This window comes from Euprymna scolopes, chromosome 23 (genome assembly GCF_053919585.1).
Source record: "Euprymna scolopes isolate OS-2025 chromosome 23, ASM5391958v1, whole genome shotgun sequence".
NCBI lineage: Eukaryota > Metazoa > Mollusca > Cephalopoda > Sepiida > Sepiolidae > Euprymna > Euprymna scolopes.
The window spans coordinates 45,906,823-45,929,722 of NC_136504.1; the positions used below are offsets into that span (position 1 = coordinate 45,906,823).

General features: G+C 31.9%; 1 protein-coding gene across 1 annotated transcript in view; it reads left to right on the top strand.

Moving 5' to 3' along the window:
* LOC145245866 (eukaryotic translation initiation factor 3 subunit A-like) overlaps window positions 1-17,337 on the top strand; it is a 56,545-nt gene extending 39,208 nt beyond the window's left edge. Inside the window, exons 11-22 of the mRNA XM_080107574.1 lie at window positions 509-646; window positions 2,342-2,551; window positions 4,704-4,808; window positions 5,695-5,808; window positions 7,344-7,466; window positions 8,362-8,515; window positions 10,330-10,501; window positions 11,113-11,250; window positions 12,353-12,661; window positions 13,416-13,876; window positions 15,369-15,446; window positions 16,857-17,337. Of these exons, the coding sequence (XP_079963700.1) occupies window positions 509-646; window positions 2,342-2,551; window positions 4,704-4,808; window positions 5,695-5,808; window positions 7,344-7,466; window positions 8,362-8,515; window positions 10,330-10,501; window positions 11,113-11,250; window positions 12,353-12,661; window positions 13,416-13,876; window positions 15,369-15,446; window positions 16,857-16,903 (2,049 nt within the window). The 3' untranslated portion in view covers window positions 16,904-17,337. The remainder of the gene's footprint in view (window positions 1-508; window positions 647-2,341; window positions 2,552-4,703; window positions 4,809-5,694; window positions 5,809-7,343; window positions 7,467-8,361; window positions 8,516-10,329; window positions 10,502-11,112; window positions 11,251-12,352; window positions 12,662-13,415; window positions 13,877-15,368; window positions 15,447-16,856) is intronic.
* The last annotated feature ends 5,563 nt before the right edge of the window (window positions 17,338-22,900 follow it).

Here is a 22,900-nt window from a genome sequence, read left to right on the forward strand (position 1 = left end):
ATATACTAAATTTCAGTTAAGGGTTTCTCTTTTCGTCCTTATATAGTTAAATTTTGTTTTAAAATTGAACACTTTTGCGAAATCGGCTTATGCAAGTGCTAAGTCTATTTCTATTTAACAATTTTAGTTCCGGCTTTATTTTTGTTCTCCTCCCCTCCCCTCCTCTCCTTATATAAATGAATTCATTTTTGTAATCATAAACTTTTTAGAAGTCGGATTATGTAGGTGCTAAGTCTGCGATAGGTTAAAGTTTTTTTTTTTTATTTTTTTTTTTATTTTCTTAATTAAAGTCTTCTTCAGACTAATATGTGTGTTTAAACGGAAATTTGGTCACATCTTTGAAAACCTTTTGTAAAGTTAATTTAAAAATATTAGAAAACCAAATGTTGAGATTTTATTAAATGATTAAAAAAAATAACTTTGGGTGTATATATCTTGTTTACTTTTATTTTTTTTTATTTTTATCTGACTTTTTGAATCTTATTGTTGAATCTGCTTTTTCTGACAGAGCGACAAAGAGAATCTTCGCCAGCAGATGATTAATACTTACCGACAGACTGCGAAAAAGGAACACATCAAAATTCTCAAGCGCAGACAGATCATTGAAGATCGTAAAGAACAGTTGGAACATCTCAACGATCAAAGAGTAAGTTTTTGTTTTAAAACAAAAAAAATCATAAAATATTAAATAATCACTAAAAGTGAAATATTTTTGATTCTCCAACGAAAGAGGTATTGGATCTCTTAATTCACTCCCGTTTGCCCGTTCGTTTGTTCGCACTTTTCTCAATAACTACGTCATGGATCTTTAAAAAAAATTTGCCGGGATTAATTTTCCGGGCTAACTCTGGGCCCCTCCCTCCCTCCCACCCTCCTAAAAAAAAATTATAAGGGTAAAATTGCCCCTAAATCATTTGTTCACACTTTTCTCCATAACCACGTCTTGAATTTTTTTAATTTTGAACAAACATTAATCATGGTGAAAGTAAATTTTTCATTTGTGGAGTGGGACTCGTGCTCGGCTTGTTATCTTTTAATTCATTTTCATATTGTATGAGTCTAAAGATGTTGTTGGCATTGGTTCCACCAATACTTTTCTAGTAAGAATTTTTTTCTAGAATGATATCGGGTACTTATGGGAGCGGGTCACATGAAGGTTGCCAACATTTTAAGTGAAAATGATTTTGTGGAACAAATTAGATTCAAATTTGAAACCTACAGGTTATCAATGTGTCGTTAACCACTTGGCCACTGTCACCTCCCACCTTTTATTTAGACACACGAGCCTTGAAAGAAAAAGGCTGCTGAGTTTTATGTAGAAACTGAAAGAAATCCTTACTCCACATAAATTATAAAGATAATTGCTCTCTAAAAGTTTGCTTTACCTAAAAAAAAGTTTTTTTGTACTGGACGATGAAAACCATTTTTTGAATATTTCCATCTCCAACCATCAGTTGATTGCGAATAACGGTTCAATGCATGTGTTAAATTAGATTTCACACCTTCAAAAATTTGCTATTAACTGATGCTTGGCAATTCATCCAACCATTGTTGAATGCATTCTAAGATCTTGGCAGACTTTTTTTCAAGGCCAATGTGTCTACAAATTACCCTTTATATAAAGTTACAAATGTTTATATATTTGTAAAGGATTTTCACCTAAGTAATAAACTGATCATTATAAATTTTGGAACAAAGCTGTGAGGTGGAAGGATGAGTAATATAGGCTATATTTAGTTTTATGCAAAGAGTAAAGTAGTAGAAACCTGTTCTGAAAATTCAAATTTGATTTTAATGAAATTCCAACAATAGATATTAGACATCAATTAATAAATATTCCTTCAATTTTAGTTTGGAACATTTTGAAGATTTTTAGGGAACATCATATGAGCACAATCTCATTTACAAATTGAATATTTTTGATTGGTATTAAGTTTGATCCATAATCATTAAATGCCAATTAAACCAGACTCCCTGAATTTCAGTTAAGACACCTTAGAATTTTAGATTTTTGTTCTACAATCAGAATTAGAAAATGATTCTAGACATGAGGTTTGGTATCTCGATTTTAATCGTCATGTGGGGCCATAAAAGTTGTGCAAAATTTATTAATTTTACTATCTTGGGACAGGTATCCAACAATGATTTTGATTTCTATTTAATGGTTAGCCATTGTGAATAATGAAAAAAAAAAAAAAAAAAATTTTAATGTATTTTATAATTTGCATTTAAAAAAAATTTTATTTTCGGTATATGTTCATTTTTATCAATTATGAAAAAATTGTAATTTTTTTTTTGTTTTTTTTTTTTAACACAACCTATTTTATATGCTGTTTTTTAGGAACGTGAAGAACATGAGCAGCAGGAGGAGCAAAAGCGCAAAGCTTATGAGGCTGAGATGGCCAGATTGGATCGTGAAACAAAAGAGAGGGAAAAGCAAAGATTAGAGGATGAACATAAAGAAATTCAGAGGCGCCATGCCAAGGAGAGGATAGAGCAATTGCGCAAATCTGAAATGGGCGCTAAATTTCTGCAGAATATTGATGAAGAGGTATAGAAATTATTAAAGTTGTCATAATTTTTATTCATTTTTATAATGTGTGTGTGTAACACAGAAACAGCCGAATTTTGCTTAAATTACCAGAGCCTCCCATATTAGTTTGTTTTTTGTTTTTTTTTTTACGAGGAATTGCTATAATGACTGCCAAATTACTAGAACTTTACCTCATTTTTTTTTTTTTATCGCTGTTTGGTCTCATTTAGTTTCTTTCTTCCTCTCCTCTCACTTTACGTTTCTTTTTCTGTTTTTTTTTTATTTTGCTCTTTCCTTACCCCTCCTATGAGTTTTCCTTGAAACTCAACAATTCAATGCCATGGGTATGGTGCGGGAGGGTGGAAAGAAATGATTTCTTGTCATACACACAAGGTGGCTTTCAATTGTTTTTTTTCTTTGTGAATGTGGCCTTGCAGGTTCGAAAATTCATTTCGATTCTCCCATTGACTACTTCGCATGCTGCCAGAGATACATCCAGCTTGAGCAAAAAAAAAAAAAAAAAAATCCAATTAATTGCCTTTAAAATTTATTGTGTAGGTATCAATACAATCGTATGTGGACAGGAATGACCAAAAAAAGATTTGAAGAGGTTAGTAAAAGAATAATCCATTACCACCAGTTGAAATACCAAGAGGTCTTATAACTATGAAGCACCCTATGACCATTTAGTAGGAGATAATTATACTTCAAAGCAATCATAAGTTATATATATAAATATATATTTAATCATATTAACACACCAGTTCTCATGGTCTATAGAATGAGAGCATACTACCCTCGTAGATTAAAAGGTTCCATTCGAAATTTCAAACAGATTCCTGATTTAGATAAGATGACCTGGAGATGATCAGAGGTTACATCGACTAAAACATTGTGAGAATTTGATCTAAGACGAGAACAGTATTCCAAATAATCCAAATCATTAGTTGTCTCAAAAATTAGAAGCAGTTTTCAATTAGATCACCAAAGTTGAGGAATATCAGACACTGCATGTGGGATGGTTAAAACCACCTTGTAAAAAATCATACAGCCTGAAGATAGCCTTAACAAGTAATTTTGTTTTTCATATTTAGCTGGGGATGGGGCATCCTACCAGATTTCAGACATTCACATACATTGCAACTGTCCTTTTTTTTTTTTTTTTTTTTTTTTTTTTTTTAAGTGCAATTGTTTGTATCTCTTGAACTTGGTTCATGCATATTTTGCCAAATAGTTTTCTTAAATTCTTTTTCATGAGTCCAGTTGCTTTTACATGTGTTTTGATCATACCTTTTTAGTAAACACCTGTGATCTTTAAGCTGAATTGTATATAAAATCCTCTGGTTTGCATATGGTTACTACAAGGAATTACATCTTTGAGACTGGATGTATTTTCCACTAATTAGCAAAATTCCCAATATTTCATTTATTGATCATTTTTTTTTTTTTACTCCTGTTCACCCCTTACAAAGCATATCACCACTTGGACGTAAGGGGCTACTATTTGGGGCCCATGTCTATGAAAGATTAACAAGATATTTGTTTATGTTACATTTAAACTTCTACATATCAGTGCAGGCAACTAGAAGGGAATTCCAAAGTCTAGCTGTTTGGGGGGGAAAAAACTATTAGAATAGAAAGCCTTCTGGCATTTAGGGAGATCAACAGTGAAGGGACGAGATCTTATTGCTAAGCGGGTTTGTCGGAGATATGTACGTTAAGTGGGTACAAGTGAAACAAGTTCATCAGAACACATTCCATTAAAATATTTGTAAGACAGGCACGGTGATGGGACAGGGGCTGGAGCTTAGTTGATAAAGTGGGACTGATTAGATTGACAACTCTTTTTAGACTTTATCTAAGGGGGAGAGACTAGTGGTAGATACACCAGCCCAGATATGGCAAAAATACTCCATGCATTGGTGAATGATGGCCTTGTAACGGTACAGAATACTCTCAGGTGTGAGTAGTCTTTTAGCTCGATAAAGGGAATCCACCTTGTTACCCTTTTCTTTTATGCTGAAATGATACTGTAACATTTTTACTACTCAATCGTCCAAATAAATTATTTATATTGTCTGATGTATCCTTGTTTAATATAAAAGATTCTAAAAAATGTGTGTGTGCATATATATTTCTTGGTAACTTTTTTATATATATTTGTACTTAGGATTTTGCTGATTTGGATGTAGATGAAATCATGGCCAGACAAGTTGAACAATTAGAAAAGGAAAAGAAGGAATTGATGGAAAGACTTAAAGCACAAGAAAAGAAGGTAAGTAATACTATACAACCTGTGAGTTGTTCCACTTTGATTTTGTCTGAAAAATCCGTAAACTGTAACATATTCATTTAAAGAATTTTTCTTGCTTGTCCAGAATTCCTATTATATTAGGTCCTGGATATGACCTTAAACTATATACAGTGGTGAGGCCCCAGCTTGCGGGCTTTAGGGAGTGTGGAGCCAACCTTTAATTACCATTGCTCCCAGGTCCACTCGGACCCGGAGTGGTAGTACCTGTTTAACTATGGGTTAAATAGAAACTGATTTGAGAACAACAAATATATTCTATTAAAAAATTTTTTTCTTAAATCTTTGGATTCGGCATTAAATAACCCGAAAAGGGTTGATATGCCGTAAAACAACCAACCAACCTATTTTATTAAGAAAACAAAACAAAATTAAAGTATGTATGATGAATATGCCTATGACGCAAAGAAAATATATGCCGGAAATCGTTTGTAATTTTTTTCAAATGGAAAAGAACACTATCAATTAAAATTTTAAAAAAATTGAATTAAAAGAAAGTATTAACAAAATGGATAATGAATAAAATGTACTTTTTTAAAATCGATATGCAAATTAATCTTGCAATGGGTATTGCTTATACAATAAATAAAACTAACATCAATGATAGAATTGTATTCAATTGTGGAACAATTCATTTTGAAATGTACCTTAATTTTTTTTCAACTATAAAGTCCTTTCTTTTTTCTTTTTTTTTTTTTTTAATAAAAAAAAATAGGATATAGTGATAGTAATGTATAGATTTTCTTTTTAAAACTTGTGAAATAGAACCCCCCCCCCTCCAAAAAAAAATTACTAAAAAATAACATTCATTTCAGAAATCATTCTTAACTGCTTTTTTTTCCTTTCCCAGGTGGATTATTTTGCCAGAGCAAAACGACTGGAGGAAATTCCTTTGTTAGAATTGCAGTTTGAGGAGGAAAGAGTTCAAATGCAGAAGTTTTGGGAAGAACAAGTGACAGAACGAGTATGTCTACCTTTTTGCTTTCATTTTTCAATTTCATGAATATCAAAAAAAAAAAAAAAAAAAAAAAACTTGGTTTGCTGTACAATATATTGGTTTTTACTTAGGGATACAACTGTTTGCTTGGCCTAATCTCTTTGATGATGGGTATGTTAATATATTTGTATGGACTTAACTGATCATTATGAATTTTAGAACACAGCTGCTAGGCGTAAAGGGTCCAGATGTGGACTATATTTAACTTGGTTAAAAAAATATGGGAGTGAATCTAATTGTGAAAATCAAGATATTTTGGATTTTTTAGTGTAATTTTAACAATAGATCTTAAATATCAATTAATATTCTCCAAATTTTTATCTTTAAAAAAAAAAAAAAAAGGATGGGTGGGCATATGTACTCAGCCTCTCATTTAAAAATTCAAATATATTGGATTTGTATTTATAAACATAAACACAACTTCAGCAAAATTCTTTGAATTTCAGTTATGTTTCATTAAACTTTTTTCTAGAATAAAAATCTTGTAATGAATTTTGATTAAAATAAGAGTTCTAGAAATAAAGTTTAGCATTCTATTTAGATTTTAATAATGGATATACAAGTGGTGCCTAAATTCTGTATATGAAATTAGTTGTACCTGTCTTGAGATAGGTATTCTGCTGCTGATATATATTGGTTTTGTCACAATTATGCTGTAATGAAAAGATTAAAGATACTTATATACGTATGGGAAGAGTCCGTTGTATGTTTAAATAGGGTAGGGCTATGACAACAGCATATTCTTTTCATTGTTTTGACTCTCGAGTGTGTATCTTAGGTTTTTATATAGTGATGATGTTCTCGGTTGATTAACTGTGTTAGATAAATACTCAAGAGTCAAAACAATGAAAAGAATATTCTGTTGTCATAGCCCTAGTGATCATACACCAAGGATGGTTTATAACGAGTAAAATCTTAGGTTGGATGAATAGCGCATACAGAAATATGTCGGCAAGTTGGAATGCAAAATGTTAATTTCAACTTGCTGACATTTTTCTATTACTTTTGTGAATACGCAAATTCATTCAGAGCTTGAAGTGGTTTAATTTTAAATCTTATTTGTCGATAGCTCAAATGGTAGGGAATATGGCTGGAGCAGTAAACATTTTGTTTTTAATTCTTTTGAAACCACTACTATATCTTAGGTGCAATATGATATTCAATAGAAAATTGGCTCTAATAATAAAGACAAAATCTGCATGTATTAAAATATATTTAAGTGTATTTTATGACCAGGTAAGACAGGGCACCCCCCTGCTAGTAATAAATAAAATTGGAATTATCAAACAAAAATAAAATACGCTTAATAGCATTTGGTAAATGTAGCAACTTTTTTTTAGAGAGGAAAAATGTGTTTGTGCATGAATGAAAATTGATTGTGGTGGTATGAGGGTATTTGTATGTTTGAAAATTGTCTCCTGCGTTTGTTTTATGGCAGTGAAAGTTTGTAAAGTTTTCACTGTACCAGTTTTTATCATTATTTATTTTTTCTTCCAATTTAGATTGAAACACTGAAGAAAGAACGTGAATATGCTCTGGAATGTCGAAACCGATTGTCTTACATGAAAGACGAAAGGGATAAATTCATTAAAACTTTGTCTGAATCCAGGAAATCTGACTTTAATGTAAGTTTTTTTTTTTTTTATATACTTGTGAAAAAAGTTAGATACAAAGGTCATTTTTTTAGAGGGGGGGCAGTCTGGATGGGAACAAAAATTTAAATTGCCTCTGTGTACAAGAGTTTCTCATTCACTAGTCAAATGCAGAAAAGATGAATTATTAGAAGAGCTATTACACTTTGCTCCTAATCAAAAGACAGAGAAAGCTTGACATCTTTTGCATGTTAACCGAGAAAGAATTTTACTTTAATATTTTTTAATGAATATTAATTTTAATCAGTAAACATTTTATTAGAAAAGCAATTTTTTTTTTTGTTTTTAAATTTTAAGTCAAAACAAAAATTACATTGTGAAATATTTTTATAAACATTTTAATTGTTCCAAAAAGGTTTACTCTCAAAATTATCAGATCTTATACCATCCCGAATTTCTGATGTTTGAAAAATCTTTGAAAAATACACAAAGATTAATTTGAATGCTGTCGTCAACTTTCCATTTTTGTGTTCCTACTTGTCACTTTAACATTCCAGTATCCTACATTGCTGCCTTTTTAAAAACTCATATCCGTGCTAAAGCAATTATAACTCATTAAAATACTTTTATTCTGGACTCTTCTCCATTCCAATTTTTATATGGATTAGTTTTACGTGTATCCATCTTAGATCTTTTTGCCAATATATCAACCAGCTTAAAAAGTGCCCCCCCCCCCATGCGTAATACCAAATTGATTTTAATGTCGACATTCAGCATGTCATAATCTTTGAAAAAAAAAATTATCCAATCTTTATCTACTGCATAATCGTCTTTCTGATAAAATTTTAAAATGTTTTCATCTGACATTAAGATAGTTTAAATTGTACCTTTTTTTTATTTCTATTTTTTTTATCTTATTTAATAACAGGAAAGATTGAAGGCGTTTGAAGCCCGTCTCCAAGAAGAGGTGAAAAAACGACTAAAGGAACGCAAAGAGCAAAGAAAAGAGGCAAGGCGAGAGAAATATTATCGCGAAAAGAGAGAAAGAGAGATTCAACTCAAAGAAGAGGCCGAGCAGAGAGGTAAGTCAATTCATACACTTGTGGTTAGGAACAGGTAGATTTCTAAGAGGATTACTTGGAGAGATAGAACTTATCAAAACAAATTTTATGATACACTAGCAGGGCTACCCCGGAATTCCGCAGAGCAAAAGTTGAACGTCTCTCTCTCTCTCTCTCAAACCTCCTCTCTTTTTTGCCTAGTCCATTCCTCTCTAGACATAAACACACACACACACACACGCGCACACAATGGGCTGTTGACTCCCAAATGTTTATTTTTTATTTTAGACATACATCCATAGTTACGCTGAATTAATCCCTCTTGTTTTTTAGCTGGATATACAAAAAGACAATTGCTCTTTTATATAATACATGTGTACACAGGATGTGTGGAGATGAAACCTGTTCAAAGTACAAAATAGTTAACCTTCAAGGACTTGTTTGAAATAAAGAAAATGTAGTTTATATAAAACTTTTTAGAATCAAATTCTCTACCAAACCTGCCTAGTTTAATGTAAAAAATTTTTTTTCCCTTTAAAATCTGTCTTAACAAGGCTACATTTCCACCTGTAACTTTTGTTAAAGACAAATTTTATAGAAGTCTTACAAATCTTTTAGTCATGTTAAAACTAGGTGGGTTCTGAGCTGCCAACTCCCATAGAATGGATGCAGACTACGCACAATGTTCTGCAGCAGCCAAGATAGTAATAGGCAGCCAATCTCGGGACTAGCATACATCTGGGACCGTAGGTAGGTTTGACAGTTGGTTTTATGGTGGATTTATTAGCCATACGCCAGGTTTGATAAATAATTTTGTTTTAATGAATTAGTTTTTAAGTGTTAACTATTCTGTACCAAAAATTTTTCGTTTTAGAGGAAAGTAACATTTGATGATTAATTTTAAATTGGATTTTACTGATTATTTTGTTACTAGTGGATGTACCCGGCGTTGCCTGGGTGCTGGGAGGTGTAAAAGAAAAAAGAGTTGGTAGGGAGGGAGACTCAAACCCGCGATGCAGAGGCTGGAAAGAAAGGGAAAGAAAACGTGACATCTTGCCGCTACATTACAAGGCCATAGAAAGTGAAAAGCGTTTAAATTTAGTGATGTCAATCAAAAAGTTGACTTGCTAAGTGAATGCAGAAATGAACTTTGGCTGAAAGCCAGTTAAGCTTTCCGCCGTTTCATTTGTTTCGCCACGATGTTGGGGAAACCAAGCTCTCCTGAAAAGGGGAACTCTCAAATGAATAGCAATTGTCCAATATGAAGGGTTTTCCCCACATTGATCAAAGATAATTGCTTTCAAGATGTCTCTGCATGAAAGGCCGCTGATGACTTTGCTTTCGATTAGTTTCGCTTTTATACGAAAAAGCCGAACAAGCATGCGACAGGACAGAATAGCGTGAATTTCGTAAAAGTCGCTCAAATAAGATATAGACGATCTCCATTTGTAGATTGTAGATATTACAATCTAGGGAGTATATAAAAAGTTCTAAAATATAGTAACCCCCCCTCATTCTTCAGGGTTATTATGTAGTAAGCAGTACTGTTATATATTATAGGAAGAACTCCCACGTGAACGTTCAGTGCTTACCATGATTTATATTAATCTAATTATATTAAATGGGTTTTTATTACATACATGTTTGGCAATTCATTTCAGTTACAATTTTTTGTACAATTGGCTATTCACATCCATTTTTGTTTAGTCTGATTTAAAAAGAAATATATATAATAAAATATTTTCAGTAGCCATTTTTATTTTTACGAGATTTGATTATTTTGATATTAATGCAGACTTGTGTATGTAAAAAAAATTTTTTTTTTCCTCCCTTAGATATGGCTGAGCGCGAGAGGCTGGAAACAGAACGCCGTGAGAGGGAAATGAGGGAGAAAATGGCTGAGGCTAAAGAAAGAATTGCCAAACTGGAAGAACAGGCTGCCAAACAACGTGCACGTGAACACGAGATTGAAATGAAAGAAAAGAAAAGACGGGAAGAACGCATGAAGTGAGTTTTTCATTTTAATGAACACAATTTTTATGTATGATGTATAATCTATCAATATTTGAATTATCTTTAAGCACATCGGGCCTTTTACTCTTCGTTCTTTTGTCATTGCATTAAAAATAAGAAAATTTATAAATATGGATTTTAGTAAAAAAATTTTCAGAAAATCATTCAAATTTTAACAAGCCAAAAAAATAGTTTCAAATAAACTACCAAATATTGATGAAAGTGCAAGTACGTCAAAGGGGGTAAATAATGTACCCCGGGTTTCTTAGCAAAAGGTGACTTACAAATTCCAAGAAATCGAAATAAATTGCAGCATTATGATACGCTATGAATAAAGTAGAAGTTGATAGGCCCAGAAGTTTGAACATTGAAGTCTTCGGAAGACCATGGTAATCGGTGGTTGGAAAGATTTCTTATAATTGAAGAGAATAAATGATCTTTGGGTTTACTTTTGATAGTTTCGTAACTCTTGTTTCCCTTAATTTTGTTCTTGATTTTTTAAACCTATGACGGATATATACATCATAAAAAATTTTTCTGTGATTTTAATTTTTAGGTTTGCTTTTAAATAAGCACTAAATTTTTTAAATATTTCTTTTTCTCAGAGAAATGATGCGCGAGGGTGAGGAAGAAAAGAAAGAAGAAAAGAAGGATAAAATGCCTTGGAAACCTGCTATTAAAGAAGGTGGCTGGCGTGAACGTGCCATACAGAGAGAAGATAGTTGGCGTAAGCCAGATGCTAGGTAATTATCTGTAGACTTTTTTTTTTTGACAAAAGAATGACAATGCTAGTGACCATGAAAGCTATCACTGCCCATTCTGATACCAAAAAAGAATGAACATGTCTACCATGTTCCCATTTGCTATGTTAACTATTTTAATCAATTTAATTCATTGTATTTTTCTTTTTAAATTTCAAAATCCTATTAATCATTTAATTTGTGATAAATATATCAGCGTGCACTTTCCTTTTAGTTTTTCTGTCAGTTTGATTTTGAGTAGAAGTGCCAAGAGTGTCCGAAATTCAATGAGTTCGTTCACCTTGGATAAAGTGCATATCTGGAATAAGAATGAAAATCCTGTCACAAAAAAATGTCTGACAATTCTAGCCACGTTTTTTTTTTTTTTTCAAATTTAAAACTTTTTTAATCTTTAAAAAAAATTTTTTGATTTCTTTTTAAAAAAATTAAAAATAAATTTTTTATTTTTAATCAAAAAAAATTAATTAAATTTTTTTAATCATTACTATATATTGGGTCCAATATAATAAATACAAAATCCGTATAAATTGAAATATCATATTTAAGCCTATTAGGACCGAGCAATGCTAGGCGGCATGCTAGTGCAACATAAACAGAAGTAACTTAGTTTGGTATATGTTGCAATTTCTTTGAAAACTATTTGCATTAATAATTGATCCGACAAACAAGGAAGTAGACCTAGTAATTTGTTCGCATTTTTCTCAGTAACCTTGGAGTTTTTATTTTATTTTGTACAAGCATTACACATGATGAAAGTAAATTTTACATTCATGGAAGGGAACCAACATGCTTGGCTTGTTTTTTATTTTATCATTTTTCGTAATTTTTGGGTATGTTACTGATTTTGACATAATTTTGTTTTTATTCCAAAAAAGTGCCAAACATTCTTACTGGGGAGTTGGGGGGCCAACACAACCTGATAACTATTGATAGAAACTTGGGTGGGGTCCTTTTCTGCAACAACTGTCACAAACGTATTAAGAGCACAACTGACTTATGGCAACAATTTGTTTTTACCATAGTGCGCATCAGGCTACATAAGTATTGTATTTTTGTAAATTTTTTTTTTTTTTTTTTTTCACAGTGAAGGTGAGGACTTAAAAAGAACTCGAACCGACCGTATTCCAGCCCGTGATGATCGTTATAATGATGATGTTGATGGTCGTCCTAAGGATGTTAGGGCTGATGATGATGATGATGATGACGACGACGACGACGATGATGATGGCTGGCATGGTCCAAAGGAACATGGTGTTTCATCTAAGCCTGTCTCTGGCCGGGTTGGACCCAGGAATCTTGGTCCAAGATCCAACTCGCCTAGAGATCAATCTCCATCAAGAGATAGACCAGCGAAAGACAGTTGGCGAGACAGGAAAGATGACGACAGAGAAAGGTGAGATGACTTAATAATTAGTTTTAACTTTGGTTTATTTAAAAAAAAAAAAAAAAATCACCACAGATGTCTAACAACAGTTCTAACAGGAAATGATTGACGTGGACGTATCGAAACAGTTGTAGACAAACTTTTTTTTTCAACAGATGTAAATAACACAACACATACCTGAATTATTTACGAACATTTATTTTCATGATTTGGCCGGCATTTTCAGAGTTACACGTTTTTACACCTTGGCTGTCTGAAATCACGCCACTCCCTGCGTCATTTTGAGCCATCCGTTCTCTCTGATGTTCAGCTAACGACTGCCTAGATTCTCCCCAAATCTACATACATATGGTGTCTCATTACATCTCATCATTACTTGTCTCAGACCAACAGCTGATGGCCCCAATCTATTTGTTTATGCAAACCAAAATCATGTTTATGTCAATCGTTTTTTCCCAATTTAATTGTTTATTTCTCTAATGTTTTGACCCTTGTTCCTGCTTGCCACAGTTAACAGATACTACGCTATGATCACAGCCCAAAGGGTCACATTACAAACCCAACCAAACACCGTGAATAGTGGAAGATATAAAGAATTTAAAGCATAAAAACTTTCCAACATTACGGAGTTCAACATTAAATAACTTAAAAAGGGTTGATATGCCGTAAAACAACCAACCCAACATCTTTTAGTTTGCTTAAAAGGAAATCCTTGCCAGATTGACTTGTAAGATTAAAATATCCTCTTTCTATCCTTTTGCAGAGATGATCGATGGGGATCAAGACGTGATGACGATGACTGGAGGCGTGGCGGTCCTCCATCACGTGGTGGTCCTCCAGGCAGAGAAGATACTTGGAGAGATCGTGGTACACCCCGTGAAGAAACTGGGGGTAGCAGCTGGAGGGATCGTGCTAGAGATCGTGACGATGGTAGCTGGAGAGATCGTGCACCTCGTGACTCTCCTTGGCGTGGAGGTCAACGTGATGGTCCCAGAGACGGCCCACCCCGGGATGGTATGTGGGGTCGAGATCGTGACAGGGACCGAGCTCCTCCTCCAAAGGACGATGATTGGCGAAATGATCGGGCTCCTTCTCGGGAGCGTGATGAAGGCTGGGGCCGTGATAGGGGTAACAGAGATGGCAGAGATAATTGGCGTGGTGGTGATAGGAATAGAGATGACCGAGGACCGCCACCGGGTCGTGATGGCGATTGGGGTAGACGAGGTAAGCAGATCTTTAATGTTATGACTTGCTCATGTGTTAATTGCACTAAAAAATTTAAAAAAAACAAAAACAAACTGATTTTTCATTATTAACAATGATATAAATATATGCTTTATATATTTGTTTTACATGAAATGTGTGTATATTTTTTCTAATTTTCTTTTGTTCTAGTTGGTGATGGAGCATTCACCTGCTATCTCCCACATTCCAACCAAGAGATGTTAAGATTTTAACTGTCCATTTAAATTTAATTATTTTTGTTTGAATTTCTCTTGCACTTGGTTCACCTGGTATATTTGCCTTTAAAAAATTTTTTTTTTTCTTTCATGAGTCTAGTTGTTCCTATAATAACTCAAATGGAGATTTTCCTAAGAGTCCAGTTCCACTCAAGTTAACAAATTTACTGAATTTCCGTTACTAACGATTACTATATTGTCCAATTGATTACTGTACACTCTTAACCCTTATCCTCGAGTGGTCTCTGGGCCTTGATAAGTTGTGATGCCCATGTAAAAAAAATAAAAAAAAATAAAAATTACACATTTTGGTGCTTGTTTATAGAAATCTGAATGTTAATAGAGCATATAGAATAACTATATGAAATCGGAGACACAAAAGCGGCGGTTTTCGTTTAGCAATGGTTGACCTTGACCTTTGCATGTGACATTTGTAAACAACCGAAAAAAACATTAGATTTTTTTTTCTATTTTTTAAAAAATTTTTATTTAAAACTTATCTATTTTTAATAGAACTATTTGAACAAGATTTTCTAATTAACTATTTGAAATTTTTAGTTATTACTTTTTGATAGGCATTTTGAATTTTTAAATACAAAACTTGGTTGTTAAAAACCGTGTGTCCATATCCTGTCTAGATGAGAAAAAAATATTAACTTTTTGGGTGCATCCTGTTTAGTTTCTAATTTTTAATCAGATATTATGCAACTACATGTCAGTAAGTGTAAAAAAAGAAAAAGAAAAATAGTTCTGATTTTCTATCTTCCATAATTTATATTAAAAGAAAAAAGCATTATATATTCTCGATTGGCCATTTTCTAATTTGAAATAGCAAAGTTAAATGAAAACAAATGAGAAGTCATGTGGAATTAGTTGCAATAGAAGAAACTAATAAAACTGCATTATTTGATAAATTTTTTTAATTTTATCATTTTTTGGAATTTTTACTAATTTCGACATGTGTAATTAGTTGTTTTTTGCTTGAAATGAATTTTTTGATATCCAGTTATAATACACAAGCACCAAATTTCACAGGCTTGCACCACTTTTATATTTTCCTTATGAAAAGGTATATATCCTATTAAACCTTTTGTCTAGAATCCTTATTCCAATTTTGATCAAAATCCATGAATTGATTCATGTCTTTTATGATACATTCACAAATGAAATGTTTAATAATAATTCCCAAAAGATTGGAAAGTTGTTAAAAACAAAACCTATCAATCTTACACTGAAAATACTTTCTGGTCTTACAGGAATGGACCGTGGTGAACGCGGGGAACGTAATGCCCCTAACCAAACACCATCTCGGAACTGGAGGGCACCTGGTTCAGGTAAGTTATTTATCACTACATATTTGTTTTTCAGGTTTTTTCTGAAAAACAAACCCAAAGGAGTTTTAAAACTCCTTATTTCATAAGGAGTATTAAAGATTAAATCCGTATTTGGATTATTTGGACTAATGTTCTCATCTTGAGTGTTTGTACGAAAAACCCAATTGTGTAGTGGATAGAGTACTGGGTAAAATTCAGGGTACTTGTACAGTTTAGTCAAGACATTAAAAAAATGAAAATATCGAAAAAAGTGTAAATTGTATGTATCCGTTATGGAACAAAGTTCTCGGAAAAAATATTTCACTTAATTTTTACTGCGAAAAAACAATTTGATATCGAGCAAAATCTTCAACTTTTAGGAAGAAAAGCTAGTATTAAAGATGGGAAGGCGTGTCAGCGTTTTAACTGGAGTTATCTCCCTTTGGCATTTCTAAAATTCAAACAATTTTTTTTTTTTTTTTTTTTTTTTTTTTTAAATCCAAGATGGCCGTCTTCAACGTGCTCTCATAAAAACATGTTTTTCCGCTGTAAAAAAAACAAAAAAAGAAAACTATTTGAAATTAAGTTAATTTTTTTTTTTTTTTTTTTTCGGAGAACTCAGTTGTATAACTGATACATACAATTAAAACTTTTCGGTATTTTCATTTTTTAATGTCTTGACTAAACTGTACAAGTACCAAATTCAGTTTTAAATTACACCATTGTTGAAAGTTGAAGCTCAAAATACAATTGTGAATTACTTGGAACATTTACCTATGGCTGATGGTGGGCGAAATAAGAGTATGCTGCTTCTCTGGATTAAAAGGATTCTGTTAAAAATTCTGTGCAGATTCCGGAGTACTACCAAAGGATTCCAGAGTTCAACAAAATATACTTGAAGATGGTCAGAGGTTACATCAATTGTGCAAATAACACCAAAGATGAGAATAGTAGTCTGAATAATTCAAATATATAAATAAATCCTTATCCAAAAAATTAACATAATATCCATAAGAAAATTTTTTTTTTATATACCGGTTGTGTGTTAAATAGGAATTACATTTTATTTCTTTTACTATTAAGAGTAAGTTGAAGATTGCGATAGTTTAAAAGAAAACAATTTTAAATTCTATTTAATAAAAACATACGTGCTAAATTATGAAATTAAATCCACCTTAATGCATTTCAGTTTCTTCATAAGTAAGTTAGCCATTTTACTACTTTTAGTAATAGTTGAAAAAGAATTACTACTAAGCATTTAAAATTTTAAGCAAATTTGGAAATGTTTTAAACTATTGAGTAGAAAGTCCTTATGTATTAAAAGATAGAAAATGTTTTTTATATATCACCATTACATATTTAAAAAAAAAAAAAAAAAAAAAAAATTCATAGGTGTTATTACATTTTTTTTTTTTTTTTCTGTGCTTTCAGCTCGTGAGGATGGAGAAGATGATGGTTGGACGACTGTAAAATATTAAAACAGGAAAAGGAGTTCATTTAAATGCAGATGACAGATTATTTTTTATTTTTTTTGTGTTACATAAAAATGATTTTGTTTATTTCTATTGCCCACTATATTTCTCTAGTTTGAAAAACTTTATTCAATCAATTTATTGAACTGAGAACCGATTTTAGCGTAAAGAGGGAAAATACTAAGATTTTATGATTTCTAAGTAAAAGTTTCAAAATAAATATATACCGTTTTGTTTTTCTTGTACTTTTAACTGAAGTTAAACCTTTCTAGATTTTACCTTTTTTTTTTCCTCTAAGATATCAATTTGTAGCAAAAAAAAATAAAACGCTATATAAAAATAAGGTCTTCCCTCGTATCCCTATACAACCCCCCCCCCTCCCCGCCTTGTTATCTGTATACTCCAAGCATTTATTGACAATAAAACTTGCTTCATATAAATGATTGCTTTGGGTTTTCTTTCTGATCGTCAGACGTTTTAGTTTTGAGACTAATTTTGCATGCGTTAAATATTAAAGGTTCTCTCTTACTTTAGGATGGCACTCGGGTCATATCAAGGAATATAATTTATTGAGACTTATTTTTACATTTTGTTTCAACAATTAAAATATTTTCTGGTGCTTATCCAGAATTTTCCCTATATTATATAAAAATAATAAAATAAAGTCTAACCTGTGATGGAAAGAAAAATATTGTATTCCAAAAATCATGTAAATTGATAGTTTTCTTTTTAAATAAGAACATTTTATGGTTAAATGAGAAAAAAACAAAAAAACAGCAATGCCATCTTGAAAAAACTTAAGTAATTCGAATTTAAAAAATTGTAACGTTTATGAATTCTCATTCTTTTAGTCATAAATCTGCACAATTTGTTAAATTTTAGTTTTTTAATATAGTGGGAATTTTGGACAAGCACCCTTTTTTTTCTTTTTTTTTTTCTTTATATATATATATATATATATGACGTAATCCAAGACTTGGATTGCGTAATTAATTAAAAATTGAAATATTTAATTTCGGGACAACGAGAAATGTATCGTTTGTTATTTTATCTTATCACCGAGGCAATGAACTTAGTTTAAAGAGAGAAAAAGAAAGTATAGGAAAAAAGAGGGGGAGGCTAAACCTAAAAAGAAAGACAGCAAGTATAGAAGAGAGGGAGAGAGAGGTGAGAAAGCCTTTTGACACATGAGCTATCGAGATGACCGGGTCATTTGACCAGAAACTTGACCCATGCGGGTTCCTAAGCAACGAAGAATAAAGGAAAGAAAGGGGCTAAGAAAGATACTGAGAAGAGAGAGAGAGAGAGAGACACAAAGAAAAAGAGGCCTTTTTAATACAACAGTGGCCGTGCTGCCAGACGGATGTGCGAAATTCCCACCCCAGCGATAGAGCAGCGATGCCGTCGAGATAGGAGGTATCGACCCCCCCCCCTTAACAGCGAAAGGAGATAATGCCTGGGAAAAACCCCATCAACAGCGAACGAAGTAATGCCTGGGAGAAATTAGATACCAACGGCAAAAGGATGCGATGTTGACGATGGTAAACGGCAAACTTTACACGTGCGTTTTAATCCGGAGGGATGGATATTAAAGACATTTTGACCAACCGCTTGGAACAAAAAGAAAGGATAAAAAAAAAAAAAAAAAACTCAGCAAGTCATCTCCGTGAATATTTCCCTCTCTCGTATATTAAGACATTGAGTTCATTTTGCCATTATTTGTTTGCACTAAAGATACACTTTTGGTTTTGATATTTCTCGTTGGCATCCTCGAATAGACAAAAATACCCCTCCCCGTCTTTATTGTTTTTTTATTTTCACTTAATTGCATTATTCCTCCCCTATAGTCATCGGTTTATAATAAAATTTAATTTTGAAAATATTACCATTGCGTGTCGTGTTTTCCGTTATTTTCATATGCTGTTCTTCGTCTATTGTATATTTCTGGTTTTGAAAGAATCTCGCCACATTTTTATTTCAGCGAGGTGTATCGAACCCAGGGCCTACGTGTTTTAATGTTCATTGTATTTTATGAATGTTTTATTATTTTTTTGTTACGAACTCACGAATGTGTTATTTTCTGTTTGCATTAATAACGGAATTCGTAATATATATATATATATATATATATATATATAAATTTTATTTATACAAACATAAAATTAATATACTTGCTTTGTTCACTCATTGAGCACTATTTTGGTAGACATGTTGTTTCATTGGATGTACTTCTAGGAAACTAAACTCTACTGGCTATATATATATATATATATATATATAAAAAGTTTTTTAATTTTTTTTTTTTCATAATATTATTTTGTATTCCTGCACGTCACCAATTAAAAACGAATAAAGAAAAGTTATAAGCTTTTATACTTTTCGCATTCTTTTTTATTCACACACACATATATATATATATATATATATATATATATATATATATATACAGTGTGTGTGTAACCATCAACAATTATGGGTTTTTCAGCCTTTTATCATTTTTATTTTTAAATATTTTTATAACGGGTTTCAAGCTTTGTTTTGCTCTCTTCTGATATTTTCGTAAAAAGGTTTTTTAAAATAAGTTTGAAATGTTATTTTTACATCTGATACTAAATGTGTTTTTCAGAGTGTATATATATATATATATATATATATATATATATATATATATAAACAATTGATTTTAATTTTTGATGTTTTGAAGTGGAAATGGAAAACATTTTAAAGGTTGTATTATAAGAAATAAAGAAAATCAGTAATTCAGCTGTTCCTAGGGAAATTGTGATCTAAACTTTCGTTAGTTTCAATACAAGCAAAGAAAAATAAAATCTTATTTCAAATTAAATGAATATATGGCTTACAATATATTATTTTGGCTTGGGATTTTTTTCCTGGGCCCCCAAAATCAAGAGATTAGACCATTTTAGTAATGATCCGGTCCCTGTCACTTGGGAGTTTAGTTCCATGTAGTTCTACCCTCCCAGGCTTTGCCTCCTCTCTTTAAAAGGGGGTTAGTTTATTGCTAATTGCCTTAGGCGCCCTTACTGAGGAATGCCGACAGGGCTGCCTGGGCACTTTTTTGCAGGTTAGAGTGCCTCTTCTTTGGAAGCATGAACTTCTCAATCGCACTTTCCAACCCTGGTGTCTAAGTTCTTGTAGTTAGAGAGAACCAAACCACCTTAGTCATACAAAGACATTCTATGTCTGTCTTTTTATGAAAATTACATTTCAATCAATATATATAATATATATATATATATATAAGCGAAAATGTGTGTATGTCTCGCAAAAACTTTCGACACTGGTCACAGATTTTCACGAGATCTGTATCAATGTGAAGTTCCAACTTTCGCCCGACAAATACCGAAAACTTGGCCAAAAACATTAATTTCTTCACCCTAAAATCTTCAGTTTTCTACAGGGAGGGGTTAGCAAAACCCGTCCTCTCATGGCAAGTCCGCCTCTGCACATGCGCAAATGACGTCAGAACGATTTAGTTTAAATATTTAAAAAAACTATCCCATTTCGTCGTTGTCTTAGCTCAGTTGCTTAGAGCGTGGCATCATTATCTAAAGGTTTTGGGTTCGAATCGTGGTGTGAGATATCTTTTTTAATTTTAATATTGAAACGGTTATTTAAGCCAGTATTTTTTTTTTTTTTTTTTTAACATTCGTTTTTCTGTTTTATTTTTCCATCAGATTCGCGTTTTCTTTTTTGTTTTTCCTATTTTTACGTTTAACATCGTTCGTTTGCCTTACGTTAGTTTTTTTTTTAAGTTTTAACTTTTTTTATTTACTTTGTTTATTCTTATGTTTTATTACCCCCCCCCCCCCTCCGGAGCACACACGCCTCTAAACACCAGGGCAACGTCGAGTCCCCCCCCCCTCGCTAGTTATATATAAAAGTGAAACTGTCTGTACATTTCCCTGCCAAACTACTGTCAATTTTCAGTCTACAAACTTGAGATTTCATAAGAGGTATTGAGATTTGGGAAAATGTTTGTTTTTTGGCTGAAAATTTGGCTGCCAAGGGGTCAAAGTTCAAAAGATTTGACCTTTGTGGTCTCTAGCAAACTATTCAGCCAATTTTGGGTCTAAACATTTGGAATTTTACATAACAGGTATTCTGATATGCAGCAAGCTTTTTTAATCAGTTTTTGTGGCGAAAATTTGACTCAGGAGGTCAGTTATGAGTTGACCTTTGCAGGCTCTACCAAACTCCTCCACCAATTTGGGTCTAAACACTTGAAATTTTAGATGTAGGTTACCTGGACATAAGTCAAACTTTTTAATATATATATACATATGCACATAGTTATGAACAGTACATAGGGCCCGAGCAAAGCTGGGCTGAACTGCTAGCATTAAATAAAATTAGATTTGCTTGGTAATTTGGGTTTTGCATCTTTAGCATTCAACTTGCCAATAAAAAAATGTTCTATTTAAAAAAAAATTTTTTTTTTCTTAATTGTTAGAAATAAGTCCAACTAAGTTTCCACCCTCAAGTTTAAAAAAAAAAAATAGTTTGTGCAAAAAAGGGATTTGAAAGCTGCGCTGCAGTTTAGGTAAAAATTACTATTGCATATTCACGTTTCATGTCAAAATTAGTAAAAGTTACAAAAATATGATCGAGTACAAGATCTACAAGAAATATTTTTCCCCAAAAAACAAGATACGTTGTGAGAAAAAAAAAAAAAAGATGAGAACAATAGTCCAAATAATACACAAATAATTATCAATCCTCATCTCAAAAATATACAAACATATTAAAAAAAAAAATTGGTGCTATTTGCATTTTGAATTTCCAGCAGCTATGTTCATTGTAGAGGGAGAGGGCATTTCTCACCATTCACCAATAATATCCAGCGTGAATTCGCCTAAAGACGATCGGAGGTTACATTGGTTGAAACGTGAGAAAAAAAATAACCAGGATGAGAATAGTCCAACTACAAAAAATAAGATATTAGGCATTTTCTATTTTAAAATTTGCAGATTCTGATTTTGTTAAAATCAGACTGCAGTTACCTCCCCTGGATTTTAAGTGTTCAACATTTAACAAATATGGACAAGTGAGTTCGAGGCGAACTTGAAGTGCATACAGAAAAATTTAGTCCTTGTCTAGAATTCTTCTTTATATTAAAAAAAAAACTAAAGAAAAATTTGATGTGCGTGCCTGTGATAAAATGAAAATATATCCCCAAAATTATGTAAAGTAACAAAGTATTTTTATGAAGAAAATCGTTTTCAGTTAATCGGTATTTGTAGAAAATTACAACAAAAATAAGATTGATTTAAGTTACCTCCCTTTCTTTTTTAAAAATTGTTTTAAAATGGCGTACAAAACTGCTCTCTAGTTACTTTTAAAATTTGATTTTCTTAAAAATAAAACTACTCGATCGACTTATATTGTTTCGTCAGAAGTATGTACATCATACTGATTGAATTTTTTTTTTTGACAGTGGGGAAATTCTGGACAAGAAACAAATCTAAATTGTTTTATAACAATACTGATGACTAAATATGTTGTCCAGTTTTCAGGTAAGTAAAACATTTGATGTATTTCAAAAGAAAGAAAAAAAAAAAACCCTGAAAATTTCTTCATATTTTTAATCTATTTTGTTTTCAAGGAATATGAGAGTTCGAGGAGCGTGTGATACTAAAATATAAATTTAATGGAGCAGAGATCAACATTTCTGTTTCGCCTGCCTTACATCTAGCAGTTTTAGTATGAACAAACTATTTTCAAATAAACTTCAATTAACATTCAATTCGATTTGAGATTTAAATTGTTTTGTATTGACACAGAGGGGGTAGGAGATATTATTTCCTATAGAAAAAGTAATCTTGCTTCTAACTTTTCCAACCGCAACTGAAATGTAATTTTTTTGTCTCTATAGTAGATATGAATTAAAAAAAAAAAAAAAAAAAAAATTTGTAATTTTTTTTTTTTTTTTTTAAATCATTAAAAATGCAATTAGTCTATTCGAAGAAAACTGCATGTTTC